The sequence below is a fragment of the Danio rerio genome, chromosome 16 (assembly GCF_049306965.1).
Source record: "Danio rerio strain Tuebingen ecotype United States chromosome 16, GRCz12tu, whole genome shotgun sequence".
In the NCBI taxonomy this organism is placed as follows: Eukaryota; Metazoa; Chordata; class Actinopteri; order Cypriniformes; family Danionidae; genus Danio; species Danio rerio.
The window spans coordinates 37,272,269-37,291,694 of NC_133191.1; the positions used below are offsets into that span (position 1 = coordinate 37,272,269).

At 34.8% G+C, this 19,426-nt stretch overlaps 1 protein-coding gene and 1 long non-coding RNA gene across 4 annotated transcripts in view; one reads left to right on the forward strand and one right to left on the reverse strand.

Moving 5' to 3' along the window:
* The window catches only part of LOC141378236 (uncharacterized), a 65,055-nt gene that overhangs the window by 32,139 nt on the left and 13,490 nt on the right, over positions 1-19,426 (reverse strand). The window contains exon 1 of one of the 3 annotated variants that reach the window (XR_012392243.1): positions 1,863-2,022. The exons of 1 other annotated variant lie outside the window; for it this stretch is intronic. This is a non-coding gene — a long non-coding RNA (uncharacterized lncRNA). Of the gene's footprint in view, positions 1-860; positions 1,025-1,862; positions 2,023-19,426 lie in introns of those variants that run through there. One more of the 3 variants, XR_012392244.1, reaches the window with a different exon arrangement.
* On the forward strand, positions 4,491-14,185 carry tent5ba (terminal nucleotidyltransferase 5ba). The gene is made up of 2 exons (NM_001077806.1): positions 4,491-4,888; positions 11,167-14,185. Exons 1-2 carry the CDS (start codon positions 4,733-4,735, stop codon positions 12,190-12,192), a joined length of 1,182 nt encoding a protein of 393 aa, NP_001071274.1. The 5' UTR covers positions 4,491-4,732; the 3' UTR covers positions 12,193-14,185.

A 19,426-nucleotide genomic window follows, 5' to 3' on the forward strand; every position in this document is an offset into this window, starting at 1 on the left:
ACAGCTTGGTTTTTGTGGATATTCTCTCTGGCAAACTTCAGTTTGGCCTTGATGTTTGATGATGATCACTTGTCTGTGATTTGAGCTATTTTAAGTGTTAATAAATTTGAGGGTGCCCTTAACTTTTTTTTTTTTTTTTTTTTGTAGAATTAAATGTACTTTTTTAAGTTTTAATTGTTCAGTTATATTACCTTAATCTTTCAATATTGTTAAAGTTTAGTTTTAAGAATAAAATATAAAAAAAAACAAATACTCAAGCTTTCATAGGGTGTCCTAAATTTTCACGTGGTTGTATCTGTTGACTGGTCATTAATCAAAATGAAATAAAAAGTCGTACATGATGTATCAGAATTTGAAACAGATCCCCCATGTACTCTGCACTCATGAACAAGGCAATGTATCTGAAATTTCTAGAGCAAACTCTCTCCATTTTATAACCCTTTCAGTAGCATACAAATGCTCCTTTTCCATCTATAACATCTATAATTAATACGTTAATTTAGTATCATTGACATGAACGAATGGTTTTCATCATTTTCTCGGAGGTGACGTTGTCGTAATTGCGTCATCATGATCAGAACTGCTATTGGTTTTGATTTGATGGTGGTCGTAGTTAAGTTAAACAGCAGGAAAGTTTCTCAAATCTTGTCGGAGGGAAAAATCTGATCACAACAGCCATTAACCGACAGACTTTACCATAGTCTTTTCCAAATTTGTTCCTAAAGACCAAATAGTGGGCAAAACTGTAGCGTGAACCCGGTTTAAATCACTCCAGCAATGGATTGTCAGATGCAACAATGCTCTGCTACCTCAAGGCGAGTTATTTTTAGGCGTATGACGCAGGTGTCTCATATCACCACCTGCTCAGCACACTGATGAGGGCTCCCTCTTCCCTGCTGCCTGGCGACGGGGGATGCTGTTGCCGGGGGAACTGAAACTGGTTGACATCACACGCCTTCAGGACCTCCCCTGTCGAAATGGTATGCGGTTCAGCTCTCTGATCACACACACACTAATCTATCATGACTAACCCACCCCGCTGCTGTTGCCCCAAAGGCTGATCAACAGCTTGCGAACTGTGAGTCATCCACAAATGCCACGCTGCAGAGTTGTGCGTAACAGATTTTTCATACTCTGTGCGTAGCTAAATAAAGCCATTGTGGACAGATGATTTCTTTAGGGTTCCGTACAGATGTACTGTTAATATTATGCATTACTGACTATCTTGTTCCAGTATAGTAGTGAGCTGTTTGTTCAAACAGTAGTTGCATATTTATTTTCATCTGTAGAAATTGAGGTATCCAGCTGTATTCAAAAAGATGTTTGAATCAGATTTAGTTTCTTACAACAATCCTTTGTTAAGATGTGTCCTCTTTACTTACGGAGTTTATGGTATTTTCTTTATTATTGTGGAGTAGAGAGAAATTCTTTAAATTTTGTACAGAATTGCATTGGCTAAATGGGCTATATGCACAGCTACTGAGCCAATGATGAACTTCTGGTGAAAGTTTTATGTGACCATTATGTGACTAATTTCATAAGGTTTTTTTACAGCATCGATGTTGTTATGTGATTCAAATATATTCTGTAAAATCGACTTAAGCATCCATTTGGTAGTTAAAGTGTAAGAAGAGATGAAAGACCGTTGCAGGCGCTGTCATTAGCGCCAGGCTAGTACAGAAATTCCTGGGATAAAATTAAAGGTGCAATAGGTGATCTGCCAAAATACTTATCGGTTAGCATATTAGCGGTTAGCATATTAGCCACGCCTCCTGAAATCACGAACACGCGCACACTGCTGCACGACAGCAGACAACCCACTAGTTCATGTCAGCTAAAATAGTTTTAAAAAATAACTTTACCTTTCTAAGAGAAATACTTAAGCCATGGTGTCATCTTTCCAACATGCTTGCAAAAGTAACTCCAATATTTATTTAGGAGTTTAAAAAGTTCCAATTCAGCATTTGATTTTGCCGCGACTGTGACTCTCGTGCACGTCTCGTGAATGCGCAGCGCTTATGGATATTATTGGTGCACACGCTATTGGCGGATATACCTGAACAGAGATGCGCAAAGCCCAAATCTGCATTTGTTGACTGACAGTTATGGGAGATGTCGGCCGGACAATATTTAATTGGATGAATATGATTTAGTTTAGTTTACCAAGAGTATAAAATACCCCTGCTGAAAAATCCAACCTAGACTGGTCGACCAGACTGGTTTTAGAAGGGTTGTTTCCAGCCGTTTCCAGTCATTTCCAGCCTGGTCTTAGCTGGTCAAGCTAAAAATGACCAGCTTGACTAGCCTGGTTTAAGCTGGACATAGCTGGTTTTGGCTGGTCTCGTATTCTCTCTCTCTCTCTCTCTCTCTCTCTCTCTCTCTCTCTCTCTCTCTCTCTCTCTCTCTCTCTCTCTCTCTCAGTTCAGTTCAGTTCAAGTTGCTTTATTGGCATGACATTAAATACAGTATTGCCAAAGCATTTCAAATATGAAACATATTAAAACCATTGAAAATAATAATTAATAGTAATACAAATAAGATATAATGACAAAAAAAAAAAACAATACATTTGATAAATATAATAATAATAATAGTAAAAAGTTTAAATTATTTAAATAAGACACAAATTTACATTAACCATTTCTTATGGTGTGTAGGGTATATACATATTTTGCAGCCAGTTCAAATGTCAATTCGTCCTCTCCGAGTATATGGTAAAGTTTTTCTGAGTCATTTAAATTAAAAAATGAATTGATCAATGTTTCAAATTGGGGGGAAAATATTTCTCTAGTCGTGCTGTATTTGGGGCAAAACAGAAGGAAGTGTGTCTCATCCTCTATTTGGTTTGTGTCACACTGTTGACATATTCTCTTTTCCTCAGGAGTCCAGGATTTTTTATGTCTGCCTTTTTCTATTTCTAGGTCATGATCACAGAGGCGATATTTAGAAAGAATGTGCTTTTCTTTTAATTGTTTTAATGATAAATAATTTGCCAACTGTGTGGTTCTATTTAGGGCCGAATAACATTTAAGTTTAGTCTGGAGGTTGAGTTCAGTTTTCAGTTTTTCATCATAGTTATATTTTAATGTTTTGTCAATTTGTTTGTGAAGGTTTTGTTTGGGGACGGGTTCGGTTTGTGTTTTTTCCAGTAGCTCAGATACCAGTGTGTTTAGAGGATGAGACACTGTAGGTTTTTCATTAGCCAGAAGGGCTTTATATTGGACAGACTGGGGGTCCGACTGATGCAGGTGCAGCCAGAACTGAACAGCTCGTTTCTGAATCTCCAAATTTAGCGGGTATAAACCCAGTTCAGCCCTGCAGGCAATGTTAGACGTGTTTCTGTGAATATGTAATATGCTTTTAGCAAATTCTAATTGTGTTCGTTCAATTAAACTTTTATTCCAATTTTCTAATTTTAATACTGGTGTCCAAATTTCACTCCCATATAGTAATATAGGTTTGATAATAGCGTGATATAATTTAATCCATGTTTTAGTTGGTAACTGTAATTGGCCAAAGCGTGATTTTATGGCATAGAATGCTCTGCGAGCCCTCTCGCTCAGGGTCTTGACAGCGAGATTGAAGCCCCCAGAGGCAGAAATCTGGATGCCCAGGTATGAGTAACTGCTACAATGCTCTAGAGTTTCTCCTCTGTATGTGAATTGATATTTGTGTCCCTGAGATCTGGCCTTCTTCTGGAACACCATGACTTTGGTTTTGTCCAGGTTGACCGTCAGTGCCCATTCCTCACAGTACTGCTCCAACAGAGTCTCTCTCTCAAAATAAAAATTATCTGAGCACAAACAAGTGACTTTAAATAATAACACTTCTCGTATGTATTGCTTTCTGGTGAATTTCTTAATTGTACGGAAAGTCACTTTGGACAAAAGCATATCTGCTAAATGACTAAACATAAAGGTTATATATATATATATATATATATATATATATATATATATATATATATATATATATATATATATATATATATATATATATATATACATACACACACACACACACACACATACGTTTTAAGTAGTCAAAAACAGCAATAAAACTTGGTGTGATGACATTCATTCATGTTTTAATTAGTAAACATAATATATTATATAGAACATATTTGAAACGGGAGACGCGTGTATTTAATATGCGAGTTTGATTTGATGTTGACACCAAAACACGACTTCTCTTGTTCACCCCACATGTACGGCAAACATATACAGATGACAAGAGTAACACCAAATATTTTAATGATTATGTTCTTTTGTTTTTGGCTCCTCTTCAAATGTGAGGCATTATGATCACAGTCTTAGCGCTGCTGTGTGTTTACTGGGATGAGAATGGCACGCCTCCGCCAATCCGATCCAAGAATGCTGTGTAATTATTCATGAGCCTCAGCATTCAACCAATAAGACGCCAGTATGCAAATCGCATAGCTATAAATCCCATTCAGATGGTAGTTTCCAGCATAACTGTATCATTTCACCTTCTCAGTTGGATGTGCATGAATTGGAAATAGTGAATCAGGAGCGCAACTGGATGACCTCACGAACCGCGTCCATTTATAGGCTATATATCTGATAAAGAGAGCAACTGTGTAACAACTCAGCTTTTCACATTTCGGATCTGCGTAGGAAGTTCATCTGCTGGAAAGAGAGCGACATCTGCGCGGAAGACGAACAGAAGTTTTTGAGATTTTTTTTTAAAGCTGGTTGTTCTTTCCATCGCCATGTCCTCCGGTGATGCGACAGAGCAGTGTCGGCGGTTTTGTGTGTTGTCTTGGGAGCAGGTGCAACGTTTGGACTCTATTCTCGGAGAGACGGTTCCAGTTCACGGACGTGGAAACTTCCCGACGCTTTCGGTGCAGCCGCGACAGATTGTTCAGGTAAATATGAAAGCGCATCTCCCAACTCTTTCTCTGCACTACTACATTTGGTTAAAAAGTTTCCCTTTGAGGCTATTAATGCTACTTCATGACGTTTTTATTATTGAAATTTTAGTTTTTATTCTTAATACCAGTACTAAGTACATGTTTTGAAACGAGCAAAGGCTACTCTTACATACTTTACCAATTATAAGACGGTCGTATTTCTCATAGCAGGTTTACTAGTTATTGGTAATTATACAGTACTTAATGTTCCAGTAGCAATTAATATCAGAGTTCTTGCTGCTACTGGTCACTACATGTGACATGATAGCTATTCGGACTATTCCGGTTGTAGCCGGTGCCTATTGCAATTTTAACCAACCTACTTATCATGCAACTTTTCTTAATAGTATTTATTTCTAAGTTACTGACAGCCATTGGCATGTATTTCAGAGATTCTACTACTGAATGAATATACTTAACTTTTAAACACTATAATGCGTTTTATTGTTTAAATGTGATTTTATTAATATATATTTTAAATCTGCTGAAATCTGAATTTTCATTAAGCGATTAAAGACAAAAGCAATTTTAAACACAGTAACTGTGATTTATTTTACAGTCTCATATAAATAGTATTAAAGTATAGGGATAAAAGTGCATGTGTTTAAGTAGCTGGAGTTGCTACTTATACATATAGGAACTATAAGTAGGATACTAAAACTCAATGGTGAGATACCAGTTTAAAAGAAAAAAGAAACTGAGTTAAATTGAATTGTTAATATCTGAATGACAATGTTCATCAAATTCAGTCTGCTCGGAATATATACACTGTAAAACCCAAAAAGTTATGGTAACTCAAACCGTTTGAGGAAACTGATGGCAACAAACCATTTAAGTTTAAAAACTAATCCTAATGAGTACTGTGAAATCACTCCATTTGAGTACACAAAAAACAATTTGAGCAAAAAAGAAAAAGAAAACTAATCTACATGAGTACTGTGAACTTACTCCATTTAAGTTGAAGTTATGAGGTATTTAATTAACTCATCACCTTCAACACTGAGTTCAAAACTCATTTCAAATGAGTAATAACGAGTAACTTTCAGTAAATTGAGTTAACTACACTTATTTCATTTGATAAAGTTGACTGTTGGGTTTCACCGTGTACTGGTTACATTTGTAGTATTAGTAACACAGGAATAAATATTAAAATCTTGATTTACATTTTTCAGATAAAAATGTGTATTTCTGATTCTAGTTAACTGCAAACTAAAAATCATCAATAACTACTTAGAAGGCATTGTTCTGTTCCATAAATGTAAGTTCATGGTTGATAAAACTTCAACTTCATTTTACGTGATAAATCTTAACAATAAAGTAACAAAATTGCAACATGTTGTACTGAAATTTGATTTATTTTGTGAGCAGTCTGACCTGCCACTACAAGGCCAGCTATTGGTGTAATGTCTCAACCCCCCAAGGATAAGCAAAACATTCTTAGCCTTTGGCCCTCCAGCAGATACAGAAAACTGTGCACTTGGCAAATTTAAGTGACTTGTTAATGACTTGGACATTCTCACGAATCCTGCACAGAGTGTGACTCATTACCGACCCTAATCCCATGCAACGTTACACTGCTGGAGTTAGTGCTATGATAACCAGCATCAATGCCCCTCTCCTCAATGAAAAGATTTCTTGTTCTCATACGCAAGCAGTGTGGGCTTGCATCTACACATGCAGGCAGATATTGATCTTTTTCTCCAGATCGCTTCCTTCAGTATAGCTTCACCCAACAAGAGAGGGTTTGTTTGAAGTGCTTAAGGGGTGAATTCTCTCACAGTCGAATAGAAAATCACGCTTCCCATATGGAAGAGAGATTGTCTGTCAATCATATCTACATCTGACATCTTTTATTTCAGTGTTCTCAAATTCTGTGAAAGCTTTATACAGCGACGTGCTTTAGATCTTGAAAACTGGCCTAAGATTGGTTCTAATTACACGGATATGAAACTGTGGAATCTGACAGTTTCTCTTCCTTTGATCCGGTCGTGCTCCACATGGAGTGTACAGTAATGAATGGTCAATCTCGGTTTTATAATAGTCCATCTGCTAGGGTTAGAACAGATAGCAACGTCCTCTCAATAAAAGCCAACTAGGATGCCTATTAGATTTAATGGAAAACCTGTAAAAAACTACTTTGATGTTTTATTACACGGCCTCCACGTGGCATTGCAAAATTGACAAAAGATGGCTGCTTGTTCGCTGTTTTTCTAACACTAATGATTTGCCATGGCACCGTCTCATTACATGAACTTTGTGGCTGTGGTCATTATTATTCAGTCATCATCATGTGGTCATGATTGCTTATTTGCACCTTGTGCTTTTGACTGTGAGTTGGACCGTATCATGTAGGTTTTGATAGCATATGTACACTACCTGACAAAAGTCTTGTCGCTTAGTTTTAGGAACAACAAATAATAACTTGACTTCTAGTTGATCATTTGGTTTCAGAAGTTGCTTATATGAAAGGCCTCTAGATTACACTTATTTTACCAAAATAAAATTTGATCATGCCTTGACTTTTAATTATTTCATTAGGACAGTAAAGTCTGACTTTGCTTAGACTAAAGTCTTGTCACTTAACAGAAATAATGTTCAATATAGAATATGAAGTCATGGTGCAGTGGAAAATTAATATTATGTGAATATTATGTGAATTAATATTGTGTATGACTCCCATGAGCTTGGACAACTGCATCCATACATCTCTGCAATGACTCAAATAACTTATTAATAAAGTAATCTGGAATGGCAAAGATAGTGTTCTTGCAGGACTCCAGAGTTCATCAAGATTCTTTGTATTCATCTTCAATGCCTCTTCCTTCGTCTTATGCCTAGACATTCTCAATAATGTTTATGTCTGGTGACTTGGTTGGCCAATCCTGGAGCACTTTGACCTTCTTTGCTCTCAAGAACTTTAATGTAGAGGCTGAAGTATGAGAAGGAGCGCTATCCTGCTGAATAATTTGCCCTCTCCTGTGCTTTGTAATGTAATGGGCAGCAAAAATGTCTTGATATCTCAGGCTGTTGATGTTGGAATCTACTCTGCAGATCTCTTGCACACCCTCATACCGAATGTAATCCTAAACCAAGAGTTTTTCTTCACCATACTTGACTGATTTCTGTGACAATATTGGGTCTATGCGGGTTCCAATAGGTCTTCTGCAGCATTTGTGATAATTGGGAACGAGTTTCATAAATAAAACTACCGTCTGCCACTTTTCCATATGATCAACTAGATGTCAACTTATTATTTGTTGCTCTTACAACTGAGATCAATGACAAGACTTTTGTCAGGTAGTGTAGAGTGTGATGTACAGTTGGACCATAACATGTAGGTTTTAAAACACTGATTTGGCACTATTCGCTTGCACTGCAGATCGATTCAGTGGGAATTCAAAAACCTTTTACTTTCTATTTGTCTCTCGCTTGATTGATGTTCCTACATTAGTCTTTTATTAAAGTAAACACTTCTTTGTTTAAATAAATCACACCCTCTTTATAAATCGACTGTAATGCCGTTCAGCTTGATTAATTCCACTGCTGGCCTGACTGATGATGTTTTACAGACGTGCATAGCTGCACTGCGTTCACTTGGTCAATTGCTGCAGTCTGACCCAATGTTAAAAATAGCTGGCTAATGATGTGATTGACAGGAGTGAGGGCAGGTGATCTGATTGACACTAATCTCACAGAGCTGTGGAAAATGAAGGTTATCTGCGTTCAGGATGGGCATAATGAATTTGATTTAAGCATGTTTTAATCTCGGAATAGTTGCAAGACAATATAAATAGCTTGGCGTGGATGAAAAGCGGCCTCTGCCAAAATCAATGTTTTTGTCTTTACTGAATTAGGCATTTATGAATGTGTTCCTCGTTTATCATTGGAGATTTATTAGATCTTCGTGTGAAGTGTTACAGCTGCCTCAGTAGTTTCCTGTATTGAGTGAGTGTTTTGTGCAGCTGTACACAGTGGTGTGTGTTCCCAAGTGAGTCTCTGTGGATGCATTACTGTCAGTCTCTGCACACTCCATATAAACAGATTAACCCTAGACTTTACAATCTACTTCAGCTCAGTCTCTTGAACACATAGCTAATAGGGTATATGCACAACTAGTGTTTCTTTTCATACCGATAAACTTCCAGTGAACGGTTAATGTTACGTTTTCTTTTCAAGGTTTATACGATTCCTTTTACAGCATTGATGTTGTAATGTAATTAAAATATAATCAGTTAAATAGACTTCAGCGTTCATGTTCATGTAGTTGTTCAAGCATAAAACGAGAGGAAAAGCACATGCCATCAGGAACAGCAGGCCTGCGCAGAAACTCCATTGAAAATATTGGGGTAAAATGAAGGCTCATATTTTAAAGACATGGTGGGAAAGAATGTCATTTAATGCAGAGCTTCTTGTACATTTTGAGACCTACTTTATATCGTATTTCAATAAGGCAAGGAAGATCGCTGGTTTTTAAAGAAAATAGACCTCAAACATGCCGATTTTGTAACAGCATGCAGTTCATCGAAAGCTTTTGACCCAGGTTACGCAAAAATTAAAAGTCCTTCTGCATATACCCTATAGGAACATGTTGGAAATGATTAATAGTTTAAAAAGTAATGTATAGTACTAAATGAAGTGTAAATCGGTCAGAAATTAAAAATGGGGTTCACACATCAACTTAAAAAACATAATACAGCTCTAAATGTATTTATTTGTTATGTAATAGAAGGTGTTCTTCATCTCATTTAATGTAACAGTAGATATATAGTAAACAATCTTGTTCGTCCTACAACTATAATGTTGTCATTTTAAATCATTTTATACTTTACTGCTATCCTTTAAAGCACTAGATTTTGATTGTTTTTAATAATGAAAAATATAATACATACATTTATAGGATCACTTATTCTTAAACCAACTATGTTCATAAATTTTTACATAAATATGTTACACTAATTAAATTTTATTTAATATTTTATATAAGATCACATTTGTAAATTGAATTTGGTGCAGACTTCACATTTGGCCAATGCACATGGATAATATATATTGCATATATGGCCAATATAATAACTTTTATTTTGCTAATAAATTAATTCAGTGCTAAAGACTGTTGAGTAAATCAGATTTTATTGTGTGTACACAGTGCTGAGCATATAGAAGTAAACCCCTCACGAATCTCTCTTTTAAATTCATATTTTTAAAAGGAAGCTATTCAACAATATATTGTGCATATACATTAGAGTAGTCAGTACTGGAGCCAAATCTGAAGCTCATCTAACAAAATAAAAATTGAAAATGTAGTTTTAATTTGTAGTTTGTATTTTTTCTGCAACATTTTTCTTGAATTTAATTGTTTTATCTTTCAATTTCTCAATATGTTTGGTGACTAAAATATAATTTGAAAAAATATATCTGTTTAATAAATCTGTTTTGTTGAAATGCACCAAAATACATTAACTATATTCACAGAGAAATGGACCAAATGTTCATTTTCAAAATGGGCTGTACTCTATTATGCTGATATGTCATATCATATGCTGTCAGTATTCCACATCACATCAGCTTGAAGTCACACTAACAAAGAGACAAAATCTGAAGTGAACTGATGTTTTGTCGATTACTCACTGTAGACTAACTGTGACTCTCATTGGGACGAGGCATAAATGTATAAATCTGTGCAATTTCTGTAATCCACAAAGAGCTGATGTGCTACGCAACACTGAAGCCTAGCAATTACGTCTTATTAGGCTTTTTAGCTAACAAGGTAATTATCTAATAGCAGCGGTGGCAGAACAAAGTAACCTCAAAATGCTCAACCAAGGCGGTGCTTTGTGTTTAATGGGATAGCTCACCAAAAAAAGAAAATGCTGTCATTATTTACTTACACTAGTGTTGCTCTAAATGCCATATGATTTTTTTTTCTTCATAGACCACAAAAGTGAAAAATAAACTAATGTTCTGCTAATGCTTGTTCTTATATCGCTATTAACAGCAATCTGATGCAGAATTGTCAACACAAGATTTTTTGTGAATTAAATTAAATTAATTTAGGCATGACAACATTATATGTAAAATGGAATTCAGTTTCAGATTGTCAGAGGATACATCAGAAATGTTAGCGCAGTTTAAAACATTTACTTGAAGTTATTGTTAAATTAACTTTAAATGTAAAAAACAGTGTAAAACATTCAGTATCGGCACATCTCTAATCTATATCACTGTTCCTCCAGGTGGTTCGAGCACGTTTGGAAGAGCGAGGAATCACGGTTCGAGATGTTAGGCTGAACGGTTCAGCTGCCAGTCACGTTCTGCACCAGGACACGGGCCTCGGATACAAAGACTTGGACCTGATTTTTGGTGTTTCTCTGTCAGATGACCAGGCTTTCCGTGTGGTGAAGGACGTGGTTCTCGACAGCCTGCTGGACTTCCTACCTGAAGGCGTCAGCAAAGAGCGAATCTCAGCACTGACTCTGAAAGAGGCTTACGTGCAGAAACTGGTGAAGGTGTGCAACGACACCGACCGCTGGAGCCTCATCTCGCTTTCCAATAACACAGGCAAGAACGTCGAGCTCAAGTTCGTGGACTCTCTAAGACGGCAGTTTGAGTTCAGCGTGGACTCCTTCCAGATTGTTTTGGACTCTCTTCTTCTGTTCGACCGTTGTTCGGAGACGCCCATGTCGGAGTGTTTCCACCCTACAGTTTTGGGCGAGAGTATGTATGGGAACTTCGAGGAAGCTCTTGGCCATCTGTGCAACAAGGCCATCGCTACACGAAACCCTGAAGAAATTCGCGGAGGCGGCCTCTTAAAATACTGCCACCTTTTAGTGCGAGGATTCCGTCCCACTTCCGAATCGGAGATGAAATCGCTCCAGCGGTACATGTGCTCTCGGTTCTTCATTGACTTTCCAGACATCGGGGAGCAGCAGCGAAAACTGGAGGCGTACCTACAGAATCACTTTGCCGGAATGGAGCACAAACGGTATGACTGTTTGGTCACGTTGTACCACGTGGTCAATGAGAGTACTGTATGCTTAATGGGACACGAGCGACGGCAGACTTTAAACCTTATCTCAATGCTGGCGCTAAGGGTGCTCGCCGAACAGAACGCCATCCCTACAGTTACCAACGTCACATGTTATTACCAGCCGGCACCGTACGTGCGAGACATCAACTTCAGTAACTACTACATTGCTCACGTGCAGCCGCTGGTTCACACTTGCAGTAGTTCCTATCCGACATGGCTGCCCTGTAACTGACACAGTCGACATCCGTTCTCGTACATCCCCATGTGCTGGAGATGATATGCAAGCAAGTGAATATAAAACGTTTTTTCCAAACTCAAAAAAAGGGATTTTCTGGAGGAGCTTTTATTTTTTTAAACAATGTCAATAGAGCATTCTTGGGACAGCGTCAAAATTGGGAAGACTTATTCTCACCACTGGTTACCTTCTCATTCTTTAAATGCTTTGTATGACAATGTCACAGCCAAACATTAGAGATGCTCCGATCGATCGGCCTAAGATTCAATCGGTACTCCCCAATCTGGGAGATCTCATGAAACGATCGCAGGTGTTGGTTTATGAGTTTACAATCAGAGGAAGACGCACGTGCACACCCGTATATTATACATGGCCTACAGCAGACACAACACAATGAGAAGGTAAACGATGAATGTGGCGATCGATGTGCTCGCGTCACAGCAGCTAAAATACAGATGTGGTGCGACCCGTTTATACAGTCTATTGGCTGTTTATATATGGGGCCAGATCAGTCTCAACAATAATATATTTACAAAATAAAGATCATACAACACAATTCACATTTACAAAATCCAATTCATGAATACAGAACAAGATTCAAAAATACACAAATTTAATTTATTAATTTAAAACATGATTCAAAAATAGACAAATCAAATTTGAAAATTCAAAAGACATTTAAAAATTACACAAATCCAATTGTAAATTTAAAAAAATACAAAAATCAAATTTGTAAAAATAAAAAAGAAACAAAATGCAGATTTAATTTATAAATTTAAAACATGATTCCAAAATTCACAAATCCAATTCGTAAATTCAAAATTACACAAATCCAATTCGTAAATTAAAAAAAAGATAAAAAAACACAAATCAAAATTGTAAATATAAAAAAATGATTTTAAAAAATGCAAATTTAATTCGTAAATTCAAAGCAAGATTCAGAAATGCATAAAAACAATTAGTAAATTCAAAACATGATTTAAAAATACACAAATCCAATTCGTAAGTTCAAAACACCATTCATAAACACAAATCTAATTCATTTGGCGAAAATTTTTATGATTTTTTTTTGTGAATTCATAAATTGTGTTTACAGATGTACAAATTGGATTTTGTAAATGTGAATTGTGCTGTGCATGTAGGAATTTATACAGTCTAAAACTGCTTCTGGCCTTGACATGTTCACACCTAAATGGTAACAAAAGACATGTTTAAGGTTTTATATGCAGCATCCTTCATTTATTTTCTTAGGTACGGCGAGATCTACTCTTAAGCTTCATGCTTAGAGGGAAAATGTGCTCAATGCATTATAAAGCATTAGATTCGGTATTCAGTATCGGCTCATGACAAGTAATCGGTACTCGATATCGGCTGTGAAAATCTTGATCAGAGCATCCCTACCAAAAATATAAGTCATTTGAATTAAATTATTTTTGATAATATGTGTGCAGTTTACATAGTTCAAGTTTTGTTGAGGTGTTTACCTATTAATTAAAATACCCCACAAATATATAAAAGAAAACTGATTTATGGATTTAATTTGTCTTCCGGGTTTTGATGCCTCGACTGTAGCACTCTATTGTTCTTGTGCTAAATGTGACATATATTAGAATGACTGTTCACTGCTGTATGTCTGATTTGAGCCTATTCTTACGTATTCTGTTCTGCAGAGTGAGCGAAGATCTTTTTCACATGTAGCAGGAAAAAAAATACACTTTGTTTTTTTTTCTCTCTCTCAAGTCATGATAGATTCACTTAAACTGTTGCAGGTTATGTAAGCGGGGAGAGAAAGCTGCGTTCTGTGTTGTGAAGCTATATATGTTTTTTTTCAGACTGTGGTTTCAATCAACCTCTATTTTTCTTGTTTTTTTTTTTTTTAAGGACCAAAGATATTTTATTTTCGTCGTTAAAAAAGGAATGTTTGCTGTTGTAATTCCAAGTGCCTAAAAACATTATATAAAAAAGTGAGACCTGTGCTCTCTAAAAAACATTTTCTGTCTCCTTGTTAATTGTAAAACTCTATTTTCAGGGATGGAGGCATGTATTTCCATGAGATTAAAAAAAGCACAAAACCCATCTTCATGTCTTTTACCTCTTTTTTTAAAGTTGTATACTCCAAAATATACTGCATTAGCTACTATTTTAGCGATTATTTTGACTTAAAGTGTGTTTCTAAATCACATCATGAGACTAAGTGGTCAGTGGTGAAACTGTGAGTGTAGCTGTATTGTGGTCTGAATGTGCGCTGACTCTTAATCTGAGGAAATGGATCCATTGCAGTTCCAGGACATGAACCATAAGGATCCTTTCTAAAGCACAATGGCCTCTGTTTTCCAGTGACACTAAAGGTATCGCACAAAGGCTGTTTTGTTAACCCACCCATGCTGCCCCTGGAGATCGAATCCTATTTCCTTTCATAATGCCATATCCATGTCATTTATTTTTGTAAACATCAACGAGATGTGCTACTAGGAAGTGATGTTAAAATGATTGCAACAGACTTGTTGACACGGTCACGGTTTTATAGCTGTGAATCATTCTATGCTACATCTGCATCTAGTTCTAATAGACTTTACTGGTTCATCGATTGAAAGAGTGTGAGAGAAGGTCTGAACTGGCAACTTCAGCTTTGAACAGTTGGGGTGATGGGTGAATTCTCCTCTTGCCAGTGTGTTCTCGAGCCTTCTTTGTGTCACTTCCTATTGACTATCAGAATTTCACAGAAACTGATACATTTATTCAGCAAAAAAAGAGAAAGCAAAAATTAGAAATTTAGTTTTACTTTTTATTAACAGCTTATGTCGATCTAAAATACTAAAAACAAACAAAAAAAAACACTAGTAATTGTTTTATTACAGTCCAATAATGCCATATGAATTTTTAACAGTCAAAAAAAAAACTGTTAAACTGTAACTAAATGAAGCTTTTGTAAATGTTTTAAGATTATTAAAGTACATATTTATTTTCCCTAAAATGTTCTATATGAGATCTATAAAAAATGGGTCACAATTTAAAATAAAGTTCTATTAGTTAATGGCAGTTAACAATTTAATGTATTGATTAACATGAACTAATAAAAAATACTTGTACAGCATTTAAAACATATATTTGTTAGCAAATATATGAACTAACATACACCTTATTGTTGTTACCAATATTTTACCATTTTTAAACAAAAAATATGAAATAAACATTACAAGTTTCATATTCATGTCATATTTAATTCATGTAAAATTAAGTGCCAAAAATACTTTTAGTAAAAATTTCTATGAAGTTTTCTATTCTAGCACAAAAACTTTCAAGTGTTTAGCCATCGTGTTTAATTAAATTCTGGTACTGGTAAAAATACAAACACAACAATCAATTATCATCAGTTAAACATTTGATATATTATCATATTTGATATTAATATGGTTTTTCAATTTCAGATTTTTATTAAAAAGGGATGAACACAGTAATACCATGTTTAAAACAGTAGTATTATTTTCCCCCCACATTCAATAATTAATGACAATTAAGACTCAAAGACAATTTTTTTAAATCTCCAATTTCTGTTGGATTTTAGATTTTTTCAGAACATTTCTAAATATAGAAATAAAATAACTGATTTATTTTATCCTTGCCATGATGACAGTATACGTAATATTTTCAATACTAATTTAGGATAGTAGTATTGAGCTTAAAGTGACATTTAAAGGCTTAAGTAATTAGATTATCTAGACAAGTTAGGGTAATAAGGCAAATCATGTAATGATGGTTTGTTTTGTAGACTATCTAAAACATATATAAGGGGTAATAATATTGACCTTAAATTTTTTATTTTTTTTTTAATTACAAGCTGCTTTATTTTATCCGAAATAAGACTTTCACCAGAAGAAAAAATATTATCAGACTTACTGTGAACATGTCCTTGCTCTGTTAAACATCATTTGGGAAATATTTAAAAGGAAAGAAAATTCACAGAAGGGCTAATCATTCTGACTTCGACTGTACATACAAATCGTTTAGACTTGATCATATAATTTAAGTGAACTGTCCCTTTAAGCAAAAGAGATATATTACAGTGTGCCAGAGAGAAACATAGGTCAAGTTTCCTCTTTTATTTTTGGCTCACACTATTGAGAAAGGCATCAGGGGAGCAACTATACTGTCATGAATCTGAAGCAGAACTACAGGGAATAACACTCCACTTATTCCCTCACATTAGGAAAGAGGATATAAATAAACCTGCCTAGTTAAAAGACTAAGGAAGCAAAACACTGGTAAAACGGTGTGTAACGTCTTGGTCCATTGCAAACAGTGTCATGGATGAAACTTGTCAGACCGTGGTTTGAAATATTAGGATGAGGTGTTGGTTTTTGTTTCAAAAGGACGAGAAACACAGTCATGCATGGGTACATAGACATGCACGAACATGTTGGGATTTGTTTTGGACAAGAAGCAACAAGCTGTGACATTTGTTTAGCCTATGATGTAACATAGAATATATGAATATATTTTGTTATCTACTGTTATCTGTAATCTATGATTTTATATTTTGCCTTTTTTTCTGACTCATGCTTTGTGTAATGACTTACAGACTAAAATGTCATTCCAGAGCTCTTCTCAAGCATATTTAGAACAAGAATCCTTTGATGAAATAATAAAAGTCTCAACAAAACTTTTTACTTTATCAATATCCATCATTTTTCAGCAAGACGTTTTTAATAATTTAAAGGTCAGTAAAAACGATCATTTTTAAATATAATTAAAAAACATTTTTTTTACATAAATATGTTACACTGAATGACATTTGACTGTTATTTAACCAATATTTTAGGTAAAAAAAAAAAAAAAAACGTGGAAGTTACCATTAAAACAATTTAAAAAATTAAAAAAAATTAAAAAATTGTTTTAAAACAATTAAAACAATTTAAAAAAAAAATAGCAAGAAGGTCGATGGTTCGAGTCCCAGCTGGGTTAGTTGGCATTTCTGTGAGAGTTTTGCATGTTCTCCCAGTGTTTGTTTTGTCTGTGTGCTTAGGTTTCCAAATTTACCAAATTTTCCAAAAATTTACCATATTTTAAATTTTGAGCAATTTATCCCTTTAAATGAAACATTTTAATAAACACCAGAATCGTGTTCACAAAGGCGCAAGGCAGTAACTTGATATGGCTGCCTTCAGAAATGAGGGCAAAAGCTCATGAGTGCTCATTTCAAGGCACAAATAAACAATGGTGTCAGATGTGATGTTATTCTGAACCACTAAAGTGATACAGTGACCCCAAAACGTTTTGGACGCCAGACGGAAAAAAACACAAAGCAAATACAGTGTTTATATATACGCAAACACTTGAAATGAATTCTTTAAAGGATAGTTCAACCAAAAATGAATGTTCCGTCATTATTTATTCATCTTCCACTTGTTCCAAACCGGTTTGGGTTTCTTTCTTCTGTTAGACACAAAGGAGGACATACTGAATAATGATGGAATAAAAACTAGCCTTCGACTTTCATATATTATATGGGCATACAGAACATCACATTTTGTGTTCAACAGAAGAAATTCATAAAAGTTTAGACCCACATGAGTGTGAGGAAATGGTAAGGAATGTAAAATGTAAAGTAACGGCAATGTATAATTGAAAAGTTCAGACGTTTTCTAAAATTTTCAAGGAAAATTAGCATTTTTCTCAGACTCTTATGTTTATGTCGAGTTATTTCATTTTAAAGTCCATAAAAAGAATGTATCCTATTGAAAAAAGAAATAACTGAACCTACGCATAGGAACCTGATAAAAATGTACATTTTTAATGAAACTTTCAGACAGCATTTAGAGGTTTTTGCATATGCACTCTTCAATTTAAAACGATTCATTTGTACTATAGTGTACAGTGCTGTGATAGGTCATTTTCACCACTTAATAATTTAAATAAGGTCATCTCAAGTTCTAATTTTACTATTTTTTTTTTTCGCACATAAACTCGCACTTGGTAGTTAAGACTGGATTATAAGATATATTTGCATAATTTCTAAACAAAATCAGAATTACAGGAAAAATACTCTGAGAAATAGAAAGCCACAATTCTGAATTTTCTACTTTTGACTTTCATCAAAACTGTGAGATATAAAAAGCCTGGGATATAAAATGAAGGATAAACATTAGAATTATGAGATAAAAACTCACAATTAAAAAAAATGTCATAATAGTTAGGTAAATCAGTTATATTTTAATTATTTTGTACAGTGGAGGAAAAAAGGCTTCACAATTGTATGTACTGTAGTCTATAGTTTTAAACATTTTTAATAATCAACCAATTGTAACACAGTATTTTTATTTCCCTCATCTGTCGATGTGATGCTAGTGAATTGAGCAGCTATGATTCAGCTAATCACCGTGATTAGCTTTCTTTACTGCTCTCCTTTGCCACTTCCGTTGTTTGTTTTCATTGTTAATAAACTTAAATACAGTGCCACAATATTTTTTAGTAAAATGACAACACATATACATACATTTCCTTATTTTCTAAGTTCAATACAGCTTATTATTTGTATGTGGTACTCTTATTTTGAAAATAGAACAGGCATTAGCTTTAGGGCAAGTCAATGCAACAGCATCTTATCTGTTTACAGCTCACCAAAACGCTAAATTTGGGAAATGTGAATTCTATAAAAACTGTAAAAACTGAACTGTTCATTCTAGATTCATTTTCATTCTAAACATACGAGAACAATTTAGACTTAATGGATCAACGCATTCTATTGCACCTTTAAATTGATAGTAAATAATACATTATTACTGAAATTTCAAATAAATGCTATTAATTTAAACAGTATTATTATCAAAGAACATCAAAAATAAGCATTTAAGCATTTATTTATTGATGATGTGGGTCAACCATTTCTAAAGTGTGAAGTAAATACTAGCTGAAAATTTTAACAGGATTAATTTAACTTTAAAATACATTTTTCTAATTGTAAAAACGTCCATTCTTGCTGAGCACACAATGAAAATCATCTTGACACCAGTTGTTTAAGAAAAACTATCAAATTCCACTTGGTTTATTATAAAATTCAGATATTTTGTTCAACTTAAATGTCCCAAAGTGTCCTTTGACTCAACCTTATATTCCACACATTAAAAATGTTTTGGCCTAACAGTGTGTGCCTCATGTAAAAATGAAAAACTTGAATGGAAAATGAATATGATGTTTAATATTTTGGTGGGGCTGGGGAATATTTCTCCTCTGC